Source organism: Bombus flavifrons, chromosome 1, assembly GCF_040668555.2.
Source record: "Bombus flavifrons isolate JBK064 chromosome 1, iyBomFlav1_principal, whole genome shotgun sequence".
NCBI classification, from domain to species: Eukaryota; Metazoa; Arthropoda; class Insecta; order Hymenoptera; family Apidae; genus Bombus; species Bombus flavifrons.
Genome location: NC_138442.1, coordinates 13300933 through 13324714, shown reverse-complemented (window position 1 = coordinate 13324714; position 23782 = coordinate 13300933). Strand labels below are relative to the sequence as shown.

General features: G+C 45.6%; 1 protein-coding gene and 1 long non-coding RNA gene across 11 annotated transcripts in view; one reads left to right on the top strand and one right to left on the bottom strand.

Moving 5' to 3' along the window:
* Pdk1 (Phosphoinositide-dependent kinase 1) overlaps positions 1–23697 on the top strand; it is a 407060-nt gene extending 383363 nt beyond the window's left edge. For 6 of the 9 annotated variants that reach the window (XM_069129482.1, XM_069129151.1, XM_069129235.1 and 3 more), the window contains 3 exons: positions 17681–17926; positions 18251–19633; positions 19725–23697. In XM_069129482.1, coding sequence (XP_068985583.1) covers positions 17681–17926; positions 18251–19633; positions 19725–19835 — 1740 coding nt within the window. In that variant the 3' untranslated portion in view covers positions 19836–23697. Of the gene's footprint in view, positions 1–4678; positions 4815–11830; positions 12178–12452; positions 12661–17680; positions 17927–18250; positions 19634–19724 lie in introns of those variants that run through there. The other 3 variants (XM_069129316.1, XM_069129569.1, XM_069129648.1) reach the window with 3 other exon arrangements.
* LOC138189134 (uncharacterized) lies at positions 7712–10963 on the bottom strand. Of its 2 annotated transcripts, XR_011175949.1 has the most exons (5): positions 10276–10287; positions 9858–10145; positions 8519–8691; positions 8097–8201; positions 7712–8029 (listed from the first exon to the last, which is right to left on the bottom strand). It is a non-coding gene; the product is annotated as an uncharacterized LOC138189134 (long non-coding RNA). The 2 variants fall into 2 exon arrangements; XR_011175944.1 differs by having other exon boundaries at positions 9858–10963.
* Positions 23698–23782: the final 85 nt, after the last annotated feature.

The following is a 23782-nucleotide window of genomic DNA, read 5'->3' as shown; positions in this document are numbered from 1 at the left end:
GATGTTTCTCGCGGCGACGCATCGTCGCAGCGCGAATATAAACCGCACGCTCGTTTCACGCACCTTTCTCAATCAGCCTCGTTAAAAATACATTTTTTTTCTCATCGCGTGGCCTTGTTTACGAATCCATCGCGCCGGGCCGGAGCCGAAACTCGCGATTCGCCGCTCCGCGCAATCAGCCGGTAATAAAACGAATCAACCTCGTTAAAACGAACGAACCCCGTGTTCTTCGCCCTCTTCGTCGTCGCTTCCCCGTTTGTACAGTTTTCGTTCTTCCTGTAACTCTCTTAATCGTTGTTTCGCTTAAGCTCGTTCAAGAAAGTCTACCGATCGTTATCGAGACAAATTTCGAGAATGGCCTTTTCCGACAAGGGAGATACTTCTTCTTGCATCGATTACACGAGGTCATCGATGACATGGGCAAATGCCGATCCGTCGTTTGGTCATCCACTTATCGTAGTTACCTTGGGGCGTTTCGTTCGCAAATTTTCCTCGCTCGTGACGTTGAATTCGAGCAACACGAGCGAGTATACACGGGCGTGCCTCTATCTCAGGATGATTGACGAAAAAGATCGACCGTCTCGTTGAGGAGAGCAAATATTTTTCAGCTGGTCGTGCATACGCTCGCGTCAGTTACGTCATAGGAATCCGCGAACGCGAACGCACGTCGTAAATGCGATCTGCGAATGTAAACACGTGTTCCTATTTTTCCTTTAACTAATCTACGCTATTAATATTTGTGTGCCAAGCGGCTTCATTTATAACCGACTTTTATGGCCTCCTTTACGAGCAACACCCTCGCCAGCGTAACACGTATCCATCCGCCCAAATTCGTGCCTCTACGTCCCGTACGAAAATCGTCCTGTAATTCCTCTTCTTCTTTTGCGAATCTATCGGTGAAAGATTGCACCGTGTTGGACGCGTCGCAAACTTGTTGGATTAAACGCAATCGTCGGACTCTTTTCTCTTTCTTGTACATTCTACACACATATAACCGTCAAATTCGATTAGTAATTTCCTAGCAAAACTTGCAAAGTCATTGAACGCTACTCGAGGAAAGTAGGTCAGATTATATCCAAAGAGTTAGAGTTAGAGGATCGGATTAAGAATTCTCCGAACTCGAGATCGTTACAGTTTCATCTTCTGCGCTCGTTAATCGGACTCGCGCGAGAAGCGACAATCGGCGAGGTTCGCGATCAGTCGATCTTCGATACCCTTTGACACTGATTCTCTCAAACTTTTCCAAGGCGTTGCTTAGCTTCCGAGTTTGACTGTTTACGAGAGGAAAAAAAGAACGATTGCGACAAGCGGCAGGGTGATAACGGGCTACGGCTTGCATCAGACGTGTAACGAATCGTGCTTCGATCGTTAATCAGTCGCGCTTCGCAGGTGGTTCGATCCCGTATTAATCCGCGTGACGTAGCCGAGCGCTATTGTGTCGCGTTCTGCCGATTTGGCGGCTCATTATTATCGACGAAGCGCGCTCGCGATGACGCACGTCGCTGCACGTGCAGTAACGTTGATTCGACTGCAAGTCCTCGAGCGGAATATTGTTGGAAAAGAAAAAATATTTTCATTTCGCGGCTACGACGTTGCACATTGAGTACGCACGAATTTAAACCTCTCGAATACCGTGGACGCGTTGTCATTATCGGACCAAACAAACATACACGACGTATCGTTTTATCGTGGAAGATTAGTCAGTGTCGCAATACTACGTTCGAGGTTTGTTTGGGAAAACTTGGATCACGAACAGGAATTTGTTTGGAGAAAGTGTTGCTGACGAACAAAGTCATGGTGAAGCAAATATTTCCGATTGGATCCTGTGGAACCGTCCGAATAACATGGTTGCAGATGTGCTTTTGTCAGAAGGTAACTCGAACTCCAACTCGATCTCCGACGATTTTGACTATCGAGCGAGACAGTCTTTCCAGTGACATGGATCGATTGCTTTGGACCCTTGGTACATCCAAATGGTTCGTAGGAGTAACTGTTTTCTTACTTTTGCTTCCCAATTCGCGCACAGAGTTCACAGCTCGATCGTGACGTTTCGTGCGACAACTGGGCAACTTGGGGGAAAATTACACGTTCCTTTGTTCGCGTTAAAACAATTCGCTCGCTTGCGCATTCAAAGCGTGAGCAACACGGAATCGACGAAACTCGGAAGATGTGGGTTTTCATCGAGTTAGCAAACGACGTTCTGTCGGCGAATACAAATCAGGTCATCCCCTGCGCGGTGGCACACCCACACGACCTCCCCTCCCTGTGTACCTGTCCGTTTCTGTCCACGGACCGTAGGACGGGGCGCCGGGACGGAAGTCGGCCCAAAGAACAGACGGCCACTCACGATCGATCAAAGATTCCACCGTTGTACCAATAAGTTACCGTGTTGACACGCTGCGTTAACCTCTGCGCCTTCGGAAATGCGGCCTTGAATATTGCTTCGAACAAGTACATTTTTATCGCTTCTTTTTTGTTTTAAAAGTTAGCAATACCGAAAGTTTGATTTTACACGTGACAAATTTGGTTACATTCGGAGAGGCAAGAATTTTTCTTTCTCGAATTTTGCAAATGCTTTCGTGGGAAACGTATCGAGCAAAGAAATGGGACGTCTCGTTTCCTGGTTTGATCGTGTAAACAAGGTATGCGGCAAGTGTAACTATTCGACTGCTACGTGCATAAGCATATATAAAACCAGTTTTTCATTAATCATCGACAAGAAGGTCAAGACACTCGTGTTCCAATGACCATCGATCATTAGGCACGTGATTCGAAATTAGTTCTAGAATCGTCTGATTAGAAAGCCATTTACATTTTCTCATAATTACTGTCCAGATAATAGAGACACACTCGCTAATCGCAATCATTCGCCGCTCCCTCGGGAAAGAGATACACGGTCCGTGAAAGGAAACTAAGATATTATTCGTAACCTGTCCGCTGGAACTTGAAAAGGAAAAGCGGTGAGGCTGCAGCTGAACGGATACAAGCTTCATTTTCTAATTACCCTTAATCCGATCACGTTAATCATCCACACGGCCATTAGCTGTCAGGTAGAAAGCTTCGACGACAAACGAGCCTTCGGCCCACTATGCCGCGGCCAAAATTCGCTTGGCATCGCGACAGTAAACACGTGCCATTGAGACGACCATGTTATACGAACGCATCGAAACGACCCGTCAGTCGCAAGCGCGATCATTCCGCGTCGTCTATTCCTTCGTTCGCGCGAGAGCTCCGCGGTTTTTAAAAACTACGATCGGCCGTAAAGACAGAACGAACGAATCGAGTGATTCGATAAAAGTGTACGACGAACGATGAACGACTCTGGACCGTGAGATGAATTTAAGCAGATTGCAAGGATTTGGCTTGACCGACTTTACCACGATGATAATTTGTCGTTCGAACTTATCGGTCGAACGTTCTTGATTTCCATCACTTGCAACATCGTGATTTCGAATCTCTCCTGTGCTCGGTGATTTTCTCGTAAATAGGATGCTGCTACACGTAAACGGAATTTTCCGACAGTTGTCAAAGTGTGCACCAAGAAACGTATCTATCGCAATATGTGTTTCGTCACGAGTGCCCGTGACATTAATTTGCGAAACAAGACGACCACACAAATTTCAAAAGTAGCCAGATGCGATGGCGCCTCGGTCGTAGGCCGCTCAAGCTGATCTCGTTGTGTAATAGTGTCATAAATAAAAGGACCCCGTTATTACGCTATTATTAGTATCGGGTGACAGTGGATAGTTCTGTTCGGTAAGAGATCGCGACGATACCGTAAGTGATCACGAACATGCTCGTCGACGGTGACTCGCGAGAAGGAGAATTCGCTCGTCGTTGACTGACTGATTAATTTGCGAACGAAGTTTTGTATATCGGTAGAACGAAGCGTTTGGGAACGATAGAACGGTGTAAGGGAAGTTGGTGGTGGGTCGTAAACTTATTTACCGCAATCGTAGTATCGACCGCGAGCCGTAGATACGGTGCTCTATGTTATAAATGGACTTTGCGCACGTGTACATTTTTTTCCTGGCCTCGGCTGTTTACTCGAACGTGGCAACAACCGCACAAACGGATTGTTGTTTGTTCCCTGATTAAGAACGACATAACAGATTGTTACGCGAGCACTATCTTTCCTTGCTTGCGGATTTATATATATGTATATAAAGGAACGTACGATACACGCAGGACGATTAGGCGTTCGATAAACGATATATTTTCGTCTAAAAGTGATATTAACGGATGTTCGTGGTCGAGTATCGGTATTGGTTCTTTCTTTTCGCATCCAATAACGACGATAAGCGAGATAACACGCGGCGAAATGTTATAATTTCAGCGGCCTAACGATACTCTTACCGGGATACCAAGTGGCGCTTGCAACTCGTGTCGCGGTTAAACGTCGTCGATCGATCTACTGTTATCCCGAATGTAAAGAAGCGAATCGGTTGCAACAAACCAAGTATGTATTTGCTGTGTACTGTTGGCGGTAACCTCGTTCTCCGCCGGCCCAGATAAAGACGGTCTCGCTTTGGGAATCGAAATACGGTCAGACGATTTGCAGACGTTATACGTATATTTCTGGCGTGGTTGTTCCCTGCTCGTTTACGTGCACCTTATCGGTGGATCGCGTGGCCCAAGTGCGAGCTCTCCGCTTCGGGGATTAATTAAGAACCGTGATTTCTGAAATTCCATAACTATAATCGGCGCCCTCGTCGACGGGTCGAGCGAAACATTGCCTGATGAATGAGGTTCGAAGATCGACCGACTCCCAGCCACCAATGATTCACGCAGCCTACGCGATTTACTATATTGCTGTAAGTGAACAGGCCGTCGTAAACAGCCGATAAACGGTACAAATACTTTTTTATTTATTGCCAGACGGCCATGCCTCGCATTATCGGTCACCGCGATACATTGCTCTCTCTTTCTCTCTCTCTCTCTCTTCCTCTCTGGCTGCCGCGGCACTCCGCTCGTGGTCGATTCGCTTTATTCGCATTGTTCTCTGCCATATTTCCCCGCTGCTCTCTTTTTCTAATTGCATTTCTTCCGCACGTCCACTATCCGGTTTCTCCTCGATTAATCCCCACCCTTGTTTTTTCCATTCATGCGATCGCGACGAGACGTTGTCTCGATCTCGCCTCCAGTAGGAAAATTACCGCGCTGCACGCGTGCACCCGTCTATTGACTTTTGTTCCTGCGTTTGCGACGACCATTTACGAGCGGAGATCCTTTACGGGCAAGAGAATCGTTCTGCTATGCATTGCTTTCGTGGATCTACTTTTCAACGCGAAAGAATTCTATCGTTGCGGCAGTACATACTCGTATATCGTATATCGGCGCAGCTTCGACCCCAAAATCGTTATTGCATGTTGTCGCGTCTTATCGAAGAGTTAAGTAATCCAATTCGATAAATACTGAGCACGAAAATTGATAAATGCGATTTTTGACTGAAAGAATGTGGAACGCGTTTGGAGAGGTGGTTGGGCCGATTTCTAAATTAATGTCACCGGTGTAAGCACGACCTATCCGGTCGCGCGAGTAGCACGCGTTCAATCAAAAGACAGAGCGCGCACGAAGGCGTTGTTAGCTCTAATCTGGTCGCGTACTCTCGCTCTCTTTCTTCTCTAGACCGCCGGCATCGTTTTTTCCATTCTTTTTCTTCCGCTACCTGCACCTCCACCCCCTCCTCCTAAAACCGTTCGCGTACGATGTAATCGATAAAACGTCATTCGGTGGACTTTATCGATATACCTTCGTAACGCACTATCGAGTGCAGCCTGGCGATTTCGCTCGAATTCCCAACTAATTAGTCACGTAAGCGCTAGATCCTGCAATCGGCGATCGGCTTGGAATTCACCGATCAGATCTGACGCGATTGCGCTCACGCGCCACGAACGTCGATCCGTGTCGGACCAGGGTCTGTTCTCTGCTCGCCACGCGATCGTTCGCTGATAACAACGAGACGAATACCGTTCGGTTGTGCGTGGCTGAAAACGCGCCAGGCGAGAAACCGATTAATCGAGGTTCACGCCGCGCGCCCGTTCAGGCGTTCGTCGACAACCGAACGAACGGCCGAACCTATGAAATTGAAATTTCGCTAACCGGCCATTCTCGCGTGTATACCTTGTCAGAACTCGAGGCTCCATATTAGCAGGGGAAATTACAAGGCTTCACTACACACGGCCGGAACTGGCGCGAGGCAACATTGTGTGGCCTTATTAAGAGTGAGATCGCCAGCAAAATAAATAGGGGAATTTGCATCTCATTCCACGGCAGATTCGTGGAAATTAGAGTAATTTCAAGCGTCCTGGCTATCGTAACGACCGTCTGGACGGCTGTTAATAATAGCTATTTAATGTCACCTCTCTCTTTCTTTCTCACGTTGGTGCGAGCTCTTCATCGGAACGATGAAATTTTTCTACCGGCAACTAGTACTTCGCATCCCACCCGCTATCAATTATAATTGCTCGGCGGATCGCGAGCAACTTTGTTTCGCCTTCCTCCCTTCATCCCTCCTTTTTTATCCAGTTAATGCCTCGTTGCATCTTTTTACACCGCGCCTTCCTTCTTCCTTTCTTTTACCAACGATAAATAACCGACGGTGTTTTTCAACGGAATCTTTATAGATTTCTCCAAAAAGTCACCTTTTAGTCTCGAAATGTTGCCGGCTTAGCCTTAGCCAAAGGACGGACCGATTATCTCGATGCTTTCCTGTTGCAGCCCACAACGATTGAAATCATTGTTTTATTGGCGACGCCGGTGGCGCTCCTTTATTTGCGCCACGTCCGTAAGGCTCGTGCATTCATTAATTAGTCGACCATTTATTTTGCCGAACCTGACTGTTTTTCTTGGCCGCGTCGTCCTGCGTTCGATCCAACAAAGGCGAGGTGGGCAAGCTCGCTATCATTTCACCGCTTATTATTATGACACGCGCGTCGAATGACGCGACACCGTGCACCTTACTCGTCCTCCGACCGATCTCAATATTATGTTTTAAGAAAGCCGCGCAGCGTCGTGCCGCGATCATTTCTTAGCGATTGGTTCGCAAGTGATTCGCATAACGATCGCCTGTATGATAAACCATTAATCACCCACGCGTTGCATAGCATGCACGCGTGTCTAATCTATTCTGTTTGTCTAAGACAAAGAAGCGCGTTTACTATTCTTTGAACTCTATCGTCGAGTATGTACACAAAATACGATTCAATGTAACCACCTTTAAAATGATCGCGTAAAATAGAAGTCTCCAATTAACATCAGCTTGGCGTATGAAACCTGTTACATTCAGGTAGAATGAAAAATAACCTTTCAGTTTGAAAAAGCGCATTGGATTTCAGCTCCATGTTCAGAACATGAGATAGCGAATCAATCTTTCTACGAGGCTAGTACATATAAAGTTTCTCTCGCTAGAAACAGATAGGACAAGGAACAACGTCCGTTCTTCGACGATTAGTCAGTCACTCGCGGGTTCATGGCTGATTTTCCAGCAATTTTCTGCCACCGATATTAGCATCGATCGCGCAAAATTGTACTAGAGGATGCACCATGTCCATACAGGCTTTCACATCGAAGCGCACCGACATTCTACCAGGAATACTAAACTTTATCTGCAATTTCTATCTTGCGACTATTATCCACTATTATCGACTATCGCCGAACATGTGAAAAAAAATGACGCATTACATAATCGTTACAGTTCAGTTTGTTAGATTTCAAAACACGGTAAGATCGAAGAGAAAAATTTGTTTTCCGTGCTTTGCTGAGGAGCGTTGTTGTAATAACGATACAAAGGTAATGTCGTACCTCAGTTTCATATTTGCTTCAAAGAGCACAGAAATGCTTTTTTAATATTCCCATGGAAATGACGGCGTTCAACGGGAAATTAGAACGATCAAAGGATAAATTTTCTTTGCCGGATATCGATGCAAATTTTCTGCATTATATAGACAAGGCCGCACGTGTCGCAACTGTTCCAATTACATTTATATGTTTGCACAATTGTGTCTCTTTATTGCTTTATACGCACCGCCTGCACGTAGGGGAGCGATGATAAGTACATATAAGCATTTATATTAACTGTTAAAATATTATACAACCTTGTTGTGCTTTGATTGCCGCGATTCGCAGTGCAATCCTCGAGAGTTAAATTCCACTAATCACTGTCTTACGATTTTTCTTCAATTCTACGCTAGTGGTGGTATCTAAAACAATGACAACCGCTTGTCAAGTTTCTGTTCAATTTCTGCAATGAATTTCTTTCGATGGAGCGTAGGTTTCGAGGGCCAGGATATAGATAGATGCGGGGAAGCCGTGCCTGTTATTTCGGAAGCTAGGTCGGTTTGGCGAGAAGCAAAACGATACCGAGGACTCGATCGAGCAAACAATGATTCGACTATTCCGAACGGCGTGTATATTTCAGTATTCGGCGGCCTTCGCCTGAGCTACCAGGCCTCGACAAAGAGAAAGGGAGCAGGAGAGGGGAAAAAAGGGGAACAAGGATTTGTTTTCATTGACATACCAGAGCGGAGCTCGGCTCGTTTCGCAAAAATCTATTTTCGCGCGCTAATTATGTAGCAACGGCAACACGTCACGAGGCTTCTCTGCCGTCTCTCTCTCCGCCATGTTGTATTTTGCCTTCTGTGTGCCGCCAGTTGGTCGGCGACGGATGATTATTTGCACTGCGACGAGGCACTGGAACAAACGATCACGATAATAGCGTTCCAAGTTCGATGACTGCATGACATATTAAGCGGAAACCTCCTATCCGGATAAAAAGTTTTCTTTTTCCAGTCATTTCGCGAGATGATCGAGTGCACGAGACGCGCGATCACGCTTGCGCTTTCCATCCGCGTTTTCCTTGTTTACTTAAGTCATGTTCGGTCTCGATGACTCTTCCGTATTCCAAGATCGGCCGATCAAATCTTTCCACGCCTTGCATCGCAAGACTTTGATTGGTGTCTAACGCACGCCGTTATACATATGTACATATTTACTTGGAACAAGTTGGCGCGATTACGAAACGTTTCGAAGTGAAATTTTCGAAAGAGAGCGGATAACGTTCGTCGCGATCCGTGATTCAAGGCAAACTGATCGCGATTCCTTTGAAATCAATATTCAAGGTAGGCAGGTGGATGACTCAAAATGGAAGAGGAGTAAATCGGTCCGAAATCCGGCTGATCAAAATATGTATATGCATCTAGCCGCGGATGACTAGACGCTGACTCTTGCTACGACGATATAACAACAGGCAATTATTCATTTAAAGAAACGATAATGTCCGCTGATTCGCGGAAGAGTCAACAACTGCGAAACCATTCCTGGTATGCTGGACTTTGTCGTTGCGTTGCATTCCATTTTGTGTGCAGGAAGATTCGCCGCGGGGCAAGTAAACAAGATATTAGCAGTTGAACGTCGGGCAACAATATATATTTATTATTAAATGGACTAGACAGTAATATTAATCGGTATAGTAGAGACAGCCTGTTGTCAAATATCGCTCGACCAGGCATTTGCGAGTAACAGGGACGATTCCGTAGTTGGACTGCACGAACAAATGAACCGAGATTTGTAAAATGAACGACCATTGTCATCGGTGCGCGAAACCATTCGTCATGGCTTCGAATTAAACAAGTGGCGTTGAACGAAGCACGAAAATGTTTAACCTCGCCAACGCTGATAACTCTATGCTTAAATTGATAATCTCGTGTCCTCTCGTGCATGTTTTTCTTTTTCTCGTATGTTATCATCTGACATAACAGCAAACATGAAAATAGAAGTGCAACTGTTTCTTAAAACCTCGATAAATATAGTTGCAGTTCTGATTTCCTATAAAATGACACTGTCAATTTGATAACTACCTTTATCGTTCGAGAGGCGTCACGATTTTCCGTCGTGCGGCGCCGCGGAGCAACCATTACACAATTCCATTGTACGTACAATATTTGTTATGCGATTTGTAGATACACGTATACGTATAGGTAGGGCCGCACACAACGAAAAATAACGTGGTTGATGTACTGCATTCTTGAGATTACGCGTGAACTACTTTTCGAGAGAATGTGTTGCGATAAAATTTTTATCGGTCCGTTGCGTGGCCGATTGTATCGAGCGTGCCGTGATTAGGTTATCACGCGGTGTTTTCAAAACTGCCAACAAACGATAGACCAATAATCAACAAACGTGATAGGGAAAATACCGAAAGCTTGTTTCTTCACAGAGTAAACTGTATCAATATCTTCGGAATGTGTTCGCCCACATGACCACCTTTACACGTACAGGTAATCGAAGAAAAATGGGAGAAAGAGACGAAGATGTAGAAAACTCGACCGGTAACTCGAAATTGACGTCGAACGGATACTAATGGTTAGAGAATGGTCGAGTTAGCGAAAAACGCGTAACTCATTCTTTCACATTCGAGACGAAATGAATAAACGTAAAGGAGGCTTTAAAAGGATAAGCGTTTAAGCAGCTATGGAAGAGGGAATGCTAAGTGGCAGGGCAAAGAAGAATACTAAGAACTAAGGAAAGCATTCGTCGGGATACTCGCGGAGAACCGACCGGATGCAACGCCAGAATGGGAGTGCAAGCCTCCGCGCGCACAAGAGTCCGTTACTCGCATCGGGTATTTCCCAGAACGCGACTATAAACAAACAAACACACCAAGAGAGAGAGACAGGGCACTGTGCGCGTGTGATCCATGCCCTCCCTTCCAAGGCAACAGCACCGACGCGACGAGCCAGAAGTTCGACGGGGTTGGGAGGGGGATGAGAATACTGGCGCCGTCGGTTGAGTAACCCCACCAATATCGTCGCGCATGCGCACTCCACGGGATTCCCCAGCCGTCCCCTACTACCGGTCATCTATCCGAGACCCCACCACGGCGCCTCTTTTTCTCTTCTCCTTAGGCGGTGGTCAAATTCGCACGTAAAGTCGTTGTGAACGTTTGACTATGATGACAAACTATCCGCAGTGTTTACTGTCGATAGTGCACTAATCTTAGAGAAGAATCGAATTTATCCGTTATCGAGAAACTCGTCCGTTGCATGGTCCCATTATCTTTTTAATGCAAAAGAAAATAGACGCCTCGGGGTAATCGTATCCCAGGAATGCGTAATGACTCTGTCTCGAGCTGCTTTCTTCGACGCGATGCTTTGTGTTGTCAAATACTTAACATTCTAACGTTCCCTGCACCGATTCTATTCGTTCAAGCATACGCTCATAAATCGTCGCAGCGATATCGCAGCGGTATTGAAACGTTTGTCTCCAATTTCACGTAGCATTTGTCGTTTCGATTCGAAATGCCACGCGACAGAAATTCTTTTCAAATATTCCCTTTGCGTCGTGCCACTATCGACAAACTCGCTTCTCGAAGGACTAGTTCTCTCGAACAGGTAGACGAATCTTTGAGATTTCGAAAATATCTCGCCGAAGATATTTAACGGAACCACGACAGAAGAAAATGATATTATCCCTGCGTCCGCTGTCTTCTGTTTTTCGTTCCACGGTGTTGTGAAAAAAAAGAAAAAACGATCATACCAGTGGGACAAGAAAAGAAGAGAAAGACTGGAGGTGTCTCGATGCTTTCATTGCAATTTTCGCACTTGACCGCAGGGGTAAGCGTGCTTTACGATCCGCGGTAAGATTACCATCAATGCTGGAGGTGGACGGATCGCTACCCCTCGATCTCCCCTCCATCATTCCCGGATGCGGGTTTGATGTTGTGGTGGTGGAAAAACGCGTGGTGGGGTTTGATCAAGTTGGGGGGAGGCTTGCCGCCAACGAGTGGCCAATGGTGGGGGGAAAGCGCGGGTTAGCAGCCGGGACACGCCAGGCGTAGAATTCAGTAAGCGAACGGCTCTCAACGGCCACGAACGTGTTTTTCGTTCTTCGGTTCCCGCGCATGCATATATATGTATGTATATATGTACCCGAGACTGATTCGAAAGAAACATAATCGAGACGCTGTCTAAAATTCGCATCATAACTGTAAGGAACAGTCGCGACACATACCCGGTTTTACGAGAGTTCACTAGCAAAAACAGTTCTTTGGTTTCTTCAATTTTCCATTCTTCAATTTTATTTCCGCAACTGTGGCTTTAACAATTCAAACTGGATTCCAACAAGCAGTACGTGTCGCGATTACATCGCGGCTACCGGAGGCTTAAAAAATTATTCAAGGTAAGAAGAAAACACACCCCTACGACAATCCCGTAAACCGAGAGCGCGCGCGCTAGATAAGGAAGAAAAATAACGAACCAGTCCGCGAAAGGTGTGATCGAGTGTGACGCCGCGCGGCAACTCCCGTCCAAGTGCCTGTTCTTGCGGAAACAGAGGGAAACTCTAGGAACGTTTGTTCCTGTTTACAAATCGTTTGATCAGATCCTCGCGAAGTGTCGCTTAGGGAATTACTCGTCGTGACAATGGGCTAGCGCGTTTCAGCCAATCGCGTCTCAACGAAACTCGATTGTTTATCATTCGTGGAAATCCGCCGAAATCTTCGACCTGCTCCGCGAACAAAGCAAGCCTAGAACCATTCTATTCTTCTGTTCAGTCAAATATCTGAGAATCGTCCGAAGCAACGTTCCCACGGATCACGATACTATTCCCGACAAGGAGAGTGTGGTAACTTTGTACTCAAAAGGCGCGTCTTCCCAGTGACCGGTAATTATTTCGTTGCTGCAATCGGATAATTTTCATCTTTCTTTCATGCTCGTCTCGGCTGATCATGGTTGTTCGATCCTTGATTTTTTTCCTTGGCGGGAAAATTTACGGAGTTAATCTCGCGTCAAAATGTCAAAGCGTCCCGTAGGTCGCTAGAATTCTCTCTCTCGCGCGATTTCGAAAGAAGACGACGCGTCGTCGGAATTTCTTGAAATTCCTCGAACTGAAAAATGATGATCGAAGCGGAGATTTTTCGATAAGATTTTGGTCACCTCTGAAACGGAAAAGAACAGTGTATGCAGATTTGGTGTGTCGAAAAAGAGGTGATAGAAAGAGGAGGTTAACACACTGCCTCGAAGCATGAATAATTTACGTTCGCTCGAATTTTAAATAAATTTGCCCGAAGCTCTCGGTTCCAAAACAGGCGATGTTATCACGACGCGGTTCGAAAGTTGTTTACGTTCACTGTCGAACGCAACTTTATACGAATTCTCTATAGAAATAGTGCTCTCTCTGTCCGTGTCAGCCAAGGAATAATATTCCCGATAGATTCCCACTTTTGATACTTGGTCGCGATCCAGTGAAAGAATTCAGTGACACGTCTATTTACCAGCTACAAAATATGTATATCGCCGTTCCAAACAGTCGCGAAGACGGAAACAATTGCTTTTGTGGCTAAGAACGCAAACGAGCGGTCCATACGAATACTCGTTATATCGGCGGAAATATAAGTCTTGAATTCCCTTGACGTTAAAAAAAAAATTTTGATTCGCCATTTATATTCGTATATAAGAAAAAAAAAAAAAAAATTGGAATGTGAAAACAAACGAAAAACAAGGAGAAACTTATATCGGTTCCATTGTATGTATTTTGGCGTGCGTCAAAACACTGCATCGCGCAGATAATAACGCGTATCCGTCGTATTTCGGCAATGGGAATAAATCGTTGGGAATGCTGGAAAGCATCGAAGTGGTGAGAATCGGTCTCGAGATCGAGCCGTTATAGCTTGGTACACGTGAACTCGGTGTGATCGCAAAATTCCACTACACTCGAGCGCGGACGAAGAGAGCGAGAGAGGGATCATTCGTAGTGTTGATCGGGGTTCGCGACCGAAAAAACATGTTTGGATCGACCGCGTGTTTATACGATAGGATGTGAAAGCAAACAATTTTGTGGCAGTGTTGGTCACGACGTAGCTCGATCTTTGTCGATGGTACGCGCTTATCTCTCTACGGTATTCGAACAGAAGAAATAAAAAGCTGGAACGATCGCGCGTTAATGATACACAGGATGCTTTTCAAATATACGTTATGTCGAATGCTCTTCGAATCGCTACGATGTAACGTCCGTAGACGTCGATACGTGTAAATATTCGCGCGCAAGATTGATTTCCCTCGGTAGCATCCGTGTCGTAATTTCGATTAGCTGTACGTTGTCCTAGCTCCGGAGCAATTCGACTGACGGTGTTTACGATTTCACGATATCCCTTCGTAAGCTTGTGCAATGTGTAGTAACATTTCTTTCGCGTGACACTCGTAAACAATCCCAGAATAGTATATCATGCTCCTCCGCTAAATGAATTTTATAAAGGCAAATCGTTTTCTTTTACGATAAAAGATTCACTTGCACCTTGTTGCACGCTAACGGCATTGCTTTTGTGAATGTGCTTTTTCTTTATAGGCAGATGTTTTAAAACAAGATGACAATAACGGTAATACAAAGATTAGAAACGTTATTGTTACATCCTCTGCCTTGCAACAAAGTCGGAATACAATGTTCGAGAACGACTGTTGCTTTTTTGTTCGATGTTGATTTCCTTCTCTATCGAGACAAGTGCTTCGAGCACAAACGCATCTTGAAGCTTTAAGAGCAGTATTCTATGTAGCTGTATTAGCGCTTTAAGATCGAGTGAACTCGTGCGAGTAAACGAAGATCAGGTGTACAGGGAGTCGATACAAAGGACACTCTCTTATAGGGCATTAATTTTCTTGGTTGAGAAATCGAGTTTGCTGGAGAGTCGACGCCGTTTCTCGCGGGACCCTTTTATTAGTCTCTCTCGAAGAGGCAGCTCGGGCCGTAGCGTGTTCCAATTTAGTCGCACAGCCCGTGCGCGACACGTTTCTCAGCGTCTGCGAATGCAAAACATCTCATTCACGGGCAAAAGTGCTGGCCGCCTGCGCCAATAGGCGTAGTCCCTTCTGGTAGCCGGCAAAAAGCCCGATGCGACAGGGTGGGGTTACACCGATCATTGCTCTCCATCTCTTTCTGCCACCCCTTGTGCTCGTCTTTCTGGCTTCGTCTAGTCTCTGTACACCAAAGGAAAGGAGAAAAGAGAGGAAAGTGTCGCGTACCATCGGCAGAGGGCAGCACTCGGCAGGCTGCATGAAAAACATAACCTCGTGAACCTAGAGCGAGAGAGGCGGAGAACGGTGTGGAACGTTATAAGGCGCGCGGACAGAGAATGCGCTTGTCCGCGAGAGAAGGAGACGAGACGAGCAAGGCTAAAATTAGAATGTCCGTTGGAATGCTGCTGGGTTGTGTGTACAGGGTGATTCAGCAATCGCGGGAGGATAGAGAGGAGCACACGCGCGAAAGAACGAGAGGGTGAAGAGTTTAACGGACGCTCGCGCCAATTTATTCGTTTTTGGAAGATCGATTACGAATTACAATCGTTTTGGCTTTCATTTTCCGGCAAATTTCCCCGCGATGTAGCTCCGTCGATTCCTTTTTTCGTTTTCTATCACGACGAGGTCATACATCTCGAGCTGTGTGACGCGTTCTCTGCATTCTCTTTTCAAACGGAAACAGACCGCGTCCTCGAGGTCCGTTTCAGACAACACAGGGACGTGACGCAAAAGTGTCGCAGGGTCATCGACGAATCGAAATATCACGTCGTCGCGAAAAAGGTCCAACGAGATTGAGCGTGCGCTCGCACGTACATTTGTCTTACGCGAGAGCGGTTTATTTTAAACGAGGCGCGCTCTCTCTGATATTCTCAAACGGTATATATCTATATGATCTAAGCAAATTGCGAGGTCGTCTAGTGGAAGTTAGTCGGTATATCGATTATCCGAATCCCCTCTGCTCGAGACTTCTCTCCTTGATATCTAGCGATCGACGCTGCTCTCTATCCTGCGGTATCGGTCGGTGGTTATCCCCTTTGCTCGGTGTACAGAGAGAGAGTAGAAGGCAGAAAGAGAGAGTATGAGAAGTAGACGAGAGTCAGGGGACCAAGGAATAGATAAGCAAATAAATAAACTAGCGGGGCGAAGCGAAAGCCAGCCAAGCAGAGGGAGTAGGGCCGCTGGGTGGCTCTCGGGCAAATGCTCGACGAGGTCGACGTCCTGACACGGATGGTTGACGCCATGGGGCCCGCCTCGTAACCGGCCTGGAAAGAAGAACGAGGAAAGGTGGATAAAGAGGATGAAAGAAAGGGCCTTGCCGACTTGCGTTTTCATCGTCTAAATATAAATTCCTCCTCTCGTTTACGATCTCTTCCTCTGGTTCACCCTCCCTTCCCGGAGCCGTCCACGCTACGGCCGCTGCAAATTCCTTGATTAATTCGTCGAAACCTTTCATGGTTAGGTTTATTAACAACACCGTAATCCGAGAACCGCGCTCGGAGATTGTTTACCATCCGTAGCGAAACTTACGAGGAATTTAATAGTCGGTTGGTTCTTTGAGTTTACGCGCATCGAACGTGGTACGTTGCGGGTCTTCCGTTATGTAGTTGCCTCCTTATTCGTGCGAAATGATCGATGAAGATCTCTGAAAAATGAGAACGGGAATTTATCGTATCTGCGATGCATTGTGTCACGACTTCGCTTTGTTGGCACCATCTTCTCTCCCTCTGCATCTTCGATCGCTCATTTTTGGCAATGGCATCTCGTTAAGACGTCGATATTTACCCGCACCGTTAGCAAAAGGTTTCTCGCAACGCGGATTTCCTGTGTCTTCTGCTTGGCGGAAAGCTTGTTTGGGGAGTCAACGGGCGTGCAGATTTGGGAAACGGTCAAAGACCGTTCTGCTGGAGCGGCAAGACGCAGAAAGAGAGAGGGGAAGGTCAGAGAAGAAAAGAGAGCATTTCGACGGAGGATCATCCGGATTCTCTTGTTCGAGGATGAGAACTAGTTCCTTTCTTTTGTGGCGGCCACGGTATAACGCGAGATCCGTCTTTGGACGGAAGTACACAATGGTGATGGGAGGAAGGAAGCGGCAAGCGAAAGGGGCGCGATCGTCTTTCGGACCGGAAATGAAGCGATCACCGCTTAAAAATCACGTTCGTGTGCGTGCGCAGCGAAATCTTTTTTTCTCTTTCTCGTCGTCCCATCTTTTTCTAGTCTTGTTCAATTTTCCCACTGCAAGAGCCGTTTAAATCGCGTTCGACGATACTTTGGCTTGTTACACGCTCGTAAATAAAGGGAAATTATGTTACAGTCGTGTCCGTAAGCCGATTATGCCGTAGATTCGTTAGAAAGTCGTCTGCCATTGCACAATCTTTGCTCGAATCACTCGAGTCACACGTAGCCTTGATCTTTCAACGTGCCTCGGATACGAAGTACGATGCGTGACATTTTGGACGCTTTCGTTTGGCACGGGATCGTCAGGTGGTAGGACTTTTAAACGAGCCCGTCAGCCTGACCTGCGCGAAATAGCCACGTGTCCGTAATGCTGATGTCAGTTCCGGCACCTGATTTCCTGGTACCGGCTGAACCATTGGCCTATGAGAGCAGACTTAAGTGTTCGGACAAGAGTTCGTGCCTCTACGACCTACTATCACTCTATCATCGAATTCTTTTCGTATTTTACGGAAAGTATTGCCTCGATTGGTAACCGTTACTGATCACGTTACACACCTGTCAAAAAACCTCTGGAATTGCAAATATTTGACGTACATAAGACACTATTTGAGGCCGAAGTTGCTGCCATTATCTGTTTTGAAACGTTGGTCATATCACTAAATCGTAGGATACCAAAAAACGAACTCTAAGTAATCAAGTCGTTGACGTTTTTGTTGCAGCGTGTGGCGAACCAGGCGCTTACCGTTTCGCCACAGCCGGCAGTAACGGTGGAGGGGCCGGTGTCCAAAATGTCTCCACCAACGAACGACGTGACCAATGGCGTGGTAGCGCCACCCAACACCTTGGCGCCCCGGGTTTCGCCGACCACGAACCCGGCCCTTACCACCATCAACCCGCCAACGCACAAGCGGACTCCCAAGGACTTCATCTTTGGCAAGGCGATCGGCGAGGGAAGCTTCTCCACCGTAAGTGTATTATCTCGTTAACTCGATTAAATCATTAAAAAGCTCCGAATTACACTGAGAAGAGAGCAGAAAAGGGGGCAAGAAAAAAGTGTCGACGGTCTCGGACCCTCCCGATGTGATTCCTCTCAAACTTTCCCCTTGTTACGAAGAAAGTTTCTCTCGTATGGCGCGTCGGTAGTAGCAGTTGTCCCTGAAACTTTTTCTGTTTCGCAACCCAGCAACTCCTCTCCCTATTTTTACTCCCCATTTTTACTCCCCATTATGTTTAGTCGCGTACGCTACGAATATCGATCTAATCAGTACGTTGTTTCGATTGTTCCGTAGGTTTACCTCGCCAAAGATATCCATACTGGGAAGGAGTACGCGATAAAAGTGTGTGATAAGCGTCACATCATCAAGGAGAAGAAAACGGAGTACGTGAAGCGGGAGAAGGAGGTGCTAAACATGCTCGCGGGCGCGAAACACTCGTTCGTGCGCCTGTTTTGCACCTTCCAAGACGTCGAAAGACTCTATTTCGTTCTATCGTACGCGAAAAACGGTGAGCTCCTGCCTTATATCAACAAGGTTGGCTCGTTCGACATCGAGTGTACCAAGTTCTACTCGGCGGAGATCCTTCGCGCTCTCGAGTACCTTCACGGGCTCGGCATCATCCATCGCGATCTCAAGCCGGAGAACATACTGTTGGACGAGAAGATGCACGTGCTCATCACCGACTTTGGTAGCGCGAAGATTCTCAAGGACCCGGAGACAGTGGTGACGCACCCCGCAACGGACGATTCGCAGCAGCAGCAACAGCAGCAGCAGCAACAACCGTACCGAAGAGAACGCAGGGGTTCGTTCGTTGGTACCGCCCAATACGTTTCTCCGGAGCTCTTAACCGACAAGACGAGCAGAGCCTCCGATCTCTGGGCCCTCGGCTGTATAATCTACCAGATGGTCGCTGGTCTGCCACCGTTCCGCTCTAGGAGCGAGTACATGATATTCCAAAAGATCCTGAAACTCGAGTACGAAATCCCTGACGGATTCTGCGAGCTGGCGAGATCCCTCGTCAGTCAGCTATTGGTGCTCGAGCCATCGCAGAGATTGGGTGCCCAGGACGAACATGGTGCCGGATATCCCAGCATCAGGGCGCATCCGTTCTTCGAGGGTGTCGACTTTGAAACCCTCCACGAGCAGACACCACCGCCGATCTATCCTTACCTACCCGGTACGTCTGAGAACGAGGAGCTTAGGTCGCAGTACAGGGTTCCCGATCATCTGGAACCCGGCCTCGACGACAAACAGCTCACGAGGCTTCTTGGTCTGGGCATCGGCGAAGACGATGACGACGACGACGATGAAGATACCACCACTGAGCGCGAGAAACCAGCGCAACCCAGTACGGTCGTCGAGAAACCGAGAAGAACGAGGACCACTGCTGACGGTAGTAACATCGCCGATCTAACGCCGGAGGAGATCAGAAACCGGCTAGAGAAGCAACGTGCCTCGAACCAGTGGGACTGCTTCGTCGAGGGCAACCTGATACTGAAGCAGGGCTTCGTCAACAAGAGGAAAGGTCTCTTTGCTAGACGAAGGATGCTCCTGCTCACTACCGGACCACACCTATATTACGTCGATTCTGTAAACATGGTGCTGAAGGGCGAGATACCCTGGAGTCCGGAACTTAGGGTCGAGCCGAAGAGCTTCAAGATCTTCTTCGTCCACACGGTAGGTTTCTCTTTCGTCGTCGCGCTTTTCCCTTTGTAACTGACATTTTCGTTACGACGTTTCTATAATTTGCTGTCGTTACCTGTTACAGCCAAACAGAACGTACTATCTCGAAGATCCCGAAGGATTCGCATTGGAGTGGTGTAGAGCGATCGAGAATATGCGAGTCCATTACTACGGCCTGCAGGAGTCCACCGCTTAAACAAAAGACTGATGAACATAGATCGTTTCGGATGGAACAGAACAAATGAACGTTTCACCGATTACGGTAATAACAATGTCCGCGAGGTGCGATCACCGATGTATTATTAATTTGTTTATGGCCAGAGGGGGCGTTTATTTAGATCGTTTGTTAGCGTGTAACTCGGCATTAGGAGAGGTACAGTCTAGAATAGGTTAGCGTTTTTCTAACGCGTTCAAAGCACTGTGTACAGATTAGGAAAATTTTCTAGATAAAAATACAAAATGTTTATATAATAGTAGACTTCTGTTGAAATACAGAGGAATGAAGAGATATACAAAAAGCACAAAAAGTGTTATCGAAATCGTGCGATTGCCGGTTTTTTCACTAGTTACGTTTTGTTATTTATTATCGAACTCGCGGAACCTTGAAAAAACTGCACAACGTTCGTCGCACGTGAACACACAAGGAATAGCGAAATTTTTAGCCAAGGTTTTAGCTGTGTGTATTCACAATGTTAAGTGCTGCCTGTGACATAACGTTCGTGATCGAGGTCGCCTGGCTGCCCACTACTTTCATTACGGGGAAAGGAAAATAAAGTCGTTCATCCGCGCGAATTTTGTTATTTATAATTCGTGACACGTAATCGGGACATCACAATCAAAATTTTATCGTGTTAAATCGACGCTTCGTAACTCTTTGGGAGAAGAGACGAGAAACGGTAGTACCTGGTTGACGAAGAAAGGAACAAAAAGAGTTATACTAACGTTAGACTAACGTAAACGGAAGCCAGGCGTATGTCGATTATTCGCGTTTAAAGCAGTGGCAGTATGTAGCAATTTTGTTCCAAATATAGCCAAAATTACATAGGAAAATACAGACGAGTTCTTTTAGAAGTTAAAACGACGGCGGAGTGACAATGTGTGATTCGTATGATAGTTTTGTGTTCGCTGTCGATTTTACGAATCTAGGACATCAATTTATATAGTCGAAGTTAACCAAAAAAAGATAAAAAAAATGCAGTGGGGGACAACATTGCCGCTTTGCAGCTTTAATAAATAGTTTACGTTGCCTGAAAGGGATTTGCGGAATGTTGCGCGTTATTCCGTTGGGTCCCTTGCTCTCTTCATATTACAGTATTCTTCTCGTTGTTCGTTATCCCTTTTCCTCCTCGGTACGTTGTAAATATTAGCGCGATGTCACGAAGAGCAGGCTTCGTAAAGCATATACTAATTCTATACATAGTTCTATATATTTGTAAGTACAAAAATCGTTGTCCAACCACGGCGTTTTTACGTTCGTTTCTTAGTCCGATTTTCTTCGTCTCCGATCTGGCCCTCGCGGACGCGATCGAACAATGTGTATAGCCGGGAACTAGAAAAACATTGTTTAGGTCTTAATTGGAAGTAATGTTTAGTAGTTTAAAAGAAAAAAGATGCAAGAAGAGAAGAAGATTAGCGTTTGTTGTACAAAGAGAAGCGGTGGAGATGGGAAGAGTGTTCTTTTTGTTCTTTTCCCGTGAAAGACTTGGCACTTGAACACTATAAATTAAGTAGTTAGGAAATAGAATCCATTAAAAAGGATAGCTTTAAGAGAAGTAGTATCCCGTATAGATTTGCGAGAATCACACACACAAACACATACACTACTACACTCGTTGCGTTCAAGCTATCGTCGTTGTCGTTCTTACTACTATTCTAAGTTTCTAATATTTAGTAACTCTACTACGATTATAGTTAACAATATTAATTAATTATTTCATCGTATTACCAACGTATAAGTATTTTTCTCCCCTCGTAACTGTCGACGTATTTAATTGAACGATTTTGTTTTTTCATTTTTTTTTTCTCACGCGCGATCTTTCCTTAATTTATTATTCGCCGTAATTGTCCTACGTTTATTTATTTTTTATAGTTTACGTTTCCGCGTTAGTAAGGATCACACGCTTCGTTTACGTGTAGGCGTTCACATACAGACTTAGTACTAGTACCGCTACTACCACTGCGACTATTATTATTAGCGCTATTACTATTACTATTACTATACCTATTACTATCCCTATCATAGCGTCGTTGTTGCATACGTAGATACACGCATACGAATGCGTGCTCGTCGCGTGTATATACGCATGCACGTGCTTATAATACGTTCTGTAACTTATATTATTACTCTCTATCCTCTTTAGGCGTAATTTTAGGTATTTTGTAAATAATACTGCCACGTTTATCGCGTCGACTTGCCGAAACGCTATTCCTCGACTTTATGGCGCTATCGAGTCATGGCCGGACTGTGTACGATACAGCTGTATATTATCTATACATAAATATTCTATATATACATATATAATTATATATATAAAAAGGTATATATATATATATACACATAGACGCGTAAAGTTATATAAAATATTTATGAATTGTGAATAGTAGTTAGGAAAATCGTGTATAAACGTTCGTTTGTAGATTTTAGGCCGAATACGCGCTTAGGTTTAATACTTTGTTGACGTTACCTTTGCCACGACTTGATTGCGCCGTTTCATTACACGTTGTACTATAAACGCATGATAATCCCCACGTTCTCCTCGCGATATTTAGGGAGACTTAAACAGGGTATTCGGAGAAGTATTCGATGGAGGGTGGTTCGGTCGTCGTGCCTGCGACGCCGCGTGAGTACGCTCGAAAAAATGGTGATTCGTTTATGGATCAACATTGTCCTCGTGCCCAGTGGCTTTTCAAAATGACCGCTTTTGGCTTGCCACGTACGGTGCTTGCGGGCTAAAAACGGGGCGCATAGGCTCGACGATCGTCTACCCTCGTCGTTTTTTTCTCTTCAACTAGTGAGAATCGATCGCGAGGAGGAGGTATTCGATAGTTGTTGCCGCTGACACCCCTGCCCCCTCCCCGTCCTAATCCTTATACTCTTCGTTCCGCAGAATAGCGTTTCGGTAGCGTTAGGTAAAATGAAGCACCAACACACGCAGTCTTTCTGTCAAAACGAAGCACGTGTCGAGGACATTCTCAAAATTTAAGAAGCATGCGAAATGTTGCTTTGACAAAGACGACGCGGCAACGCTGTTTCACGGCCGAGTCCGATATTATAGTTCCTCGTTGCCTCGACCAACTGCTTCCTTTCCGAAGAAAGAATGCGTTCACTACCCTGTCATCAACCCGGAGAATCGTTTTAATCATGGGTCGTTGATACGGAGTGCGACACCGGCGTTTCCATTGTTGTAAACTTTGTAGGTTCTACGTTTTATGTAGACGTTGCAAACTTTCTGATGGAAATGCGTAAATTTTTCCTAAGCGCTGGCTCCTGTCGAGGGGAAGGATGGTCGCTTATTAAATAGTTTTCCGTCGGTTTTGGAGACTGGTCTTGAGATTCCTAACCCCAAAGGGCGACGCTTACCTCCTTTTTTATTATAGTTCACTTGCTCTAACTGAACTTAAAGAAAATTTCTAGTGTATTTGTTGAGTGTCATTCGACGCAAAAGATCTAGCTAATTTAATTTATACGCTCGCGAGAGGGAAGAACGAATACTTAAAAAGATCAAGCAAGAATATGTGCATGTAAGAAAAGAAAACATTCGAATGCACTAATGTAAACTACGCAAGCAATAACAACAAGGCCTTGCGATTATTCAAATGCCTACCGTTTCGGCGTAACAAGGACGGTTCAACTATTAATTGCAGTATTATTAAATGTATGCAGACTAAAGTACACTTACACGCGTACACCTACACATCGGTTTACTTATACACATTAAATACTTCACATTGGATAAGAAGACTCTGTAAATAGTTAGTATGTAATTGATATTATAGGTGATACAACCTATTAATATTAACATCAAATTTATTTATAGTAAATTTTCCGAAATATCGCATATATATGTGTTATTTAATTACCATAACCTTTCCTATCCTGTTTGAAAATTACCGTTTTATTCCTATATATTAAGTTAAAAGGAA